This window comes from Trichinella spiralis (genome assembly GCF_000181795.1).
Source record: "Trichinella spiralis strain ISS 195 chromosome Unknown Scfld5216, whole genome shotgun sequence".
In the NCBI taxonomy this organism is placed as follows: domain Eukaryota; kingdom Metazoa; phylum Nematoda; class Enoplea; order Trichinellida; family Trichinellidae; genus Trichinella; species Trichinella spiralis.
Genome location: NW_003532155.1, coordinates 1 through 1,557, shown reverse-complemented (window position 1 = coordinate 1,557; position 1,557 = coordinate 1). Strand labels below are relative to the sequence as shown.

The following is a 1,557-nucleotide window of genomic DNA, read 5'->3' as shown; positions in this document are numbered from 1 at the left end:
CAACAGACAGCCACAATTATAATAGTATAATGATAATAATATCATCATACTACTAATATGACATTTGGTCTTCGTCAGCATATTACGCAAGTATACTATTCTTCTTTTACTTACATGTTTAAATTGAGTACACCAATGATTGTTTCCCGTGATATCGGCATTAGCGCCTGTTAATGCCTTTATATTATTTTTATTTATATTTCTGTGCACCTATGTTGGGCTTCAATTTTGTCTTGGGTTAAGTTGTCACTTGTGAGAGAGAATGATGAACGGAGTAAAAAAGAAATTAATTATATGTGTGCAATTTTTATTTCAGCAATTTGTAAAATCAGTTATATAATACATTTCAAATATTTCACAATTGCAATTTATTTTACTTTTTTTTTCATACATCTCATTGCACAGTATTATATACTATCTGGAATGACAGAACGGAAAATTTCAGCTGTACCAAGTCATAGGAAAAAGAACTTCTACAGAATATGGTGAGCTTTATTATTTTTCTAGTATAGTGAAATAAAAGAATTTTATTAATTTTTTTTCCTTCTTTTTTTGTTTGAATCAATAGTATGGTTTCGGATTATTTTTGTCCAAATACAGGCGGCGTAGAAAGTCACATTTATCATCTTGCCGAATGTTTGGTTCAACGAGGACACCAGATTGTAATTGTCACTCATCATTACGAAGGTCGACGTGGTATTCGCTATTTAAGCAACGGTTTGAAAGTGAATTTTTATTTTAATCGTATAATTTTATTTTGTTTTATTATTTTTTTGCAAACATTTTTGCTACTCTGTTTTTTTTTGATATTTTACAGATTTATTATTTGCCATTTGTTATCTTATTCAACCAATGTGTTATACCGTCGTTGTTGTCCACTTTGCCAGCGGCTAGATACATATTACAACATGAGAAGATTGAAATTTTGCACAGTCATTCGGTAAATTCCATTCTTTTTATAAAACAATCAAGTTTAAATTATTATTATTATTATTATTATTATTATTATTGCTGTTGTTGTTGTTGTTGTTGAAAAGTCATTATCCACGTTGGCTCAAGAATTTATGTTCCATGCAAATCTTATCGGAGTGCGGACAGTGTTTACTGATCATTCGCTGTTTGGTTTTGCCGATATGGCATCAGTTGCAGGAAATAAAATGTTGGAATGTTCTTTAGTGCATTGTAATCGTGTCATCTGTGTATCACATACAGGGTAAGTGAGTTGTTTTGGAAACTGTAATAAATTTTTCTGCAGTGCTACCATTGTTTTCGTGTTTAGCAAAGAGAACCTAGTTCTTAGCAGTAGCTTCCCCTTTGAACGAGTGTAACTCATTATGAACGCCTAGGACACGCTTCAATAACACAAGATAGGAGTCAGCGTTGTCAATCGAAAAGTAACTTTAATGATTACAGAGATAAAGAGAACGAGAATAACAAATAATATCTGATAATTAAACAAGCAAAGTATTGCTCTAAGATGGTAGTTGAAATTATTGTCAAATTCATCTCTTCAGTAAACATTGTCATCGCAAGCCGATGGTCATATCGTAAAGGAAT

General features: G+C 31.4%; 1 protein-coding gene across 1 annotated transcript; it reads left to right on the top strand.

Annotated features, from left to right (window-relative positions):
* Nucleotides 1-569: 569 nt before the first annotated feature.
* Tsp_14369 (phosphatidylinositol N-acetylglucosaminyltransferase subunit A) lies at nucleotides 570-1,217 on the top strand. The gene is made up of 3 exons (XM_003366893.1): nucleotides 570-725; nucleotides 818-940; nucleotides 1,038-1,217. The coding sequence occupies exons 1-3, from the start codon at nucleotides 570-572 to the stop codon at nucleotides 1,215-1,217; spliced, it is 459 nt and encodes a 152-aa protein (XP_003366941.1).
* Nucleotides 1,218-1,557: the final 340 nt, after the last annotated feature.

Excerpts from the sequence above, each read along its gene's own strand:
- Tsp_14369 (XM_003366893.1), top strand. The coding sequence starts at position 570 with ATGGTTTCGGATTATTTTTGTCCAAATACAGGCGGCGTAGAAAGTCAC. Across the intron at positions 726-817 it reads ATTTAAGCAACGGTTTGAAA|ATTTATTATTTGCCATTTGT; the intron begins GTGAATTTTTAT and ends GATATTTTACAG. Across the intron at positions 941-1,037 it reads AAATTTTGCACAGTCATTCG|TCATTATCCACGTTGGCTCA; the intron begins GTAAATTCCATT and ends GTTGTTGAAAAG.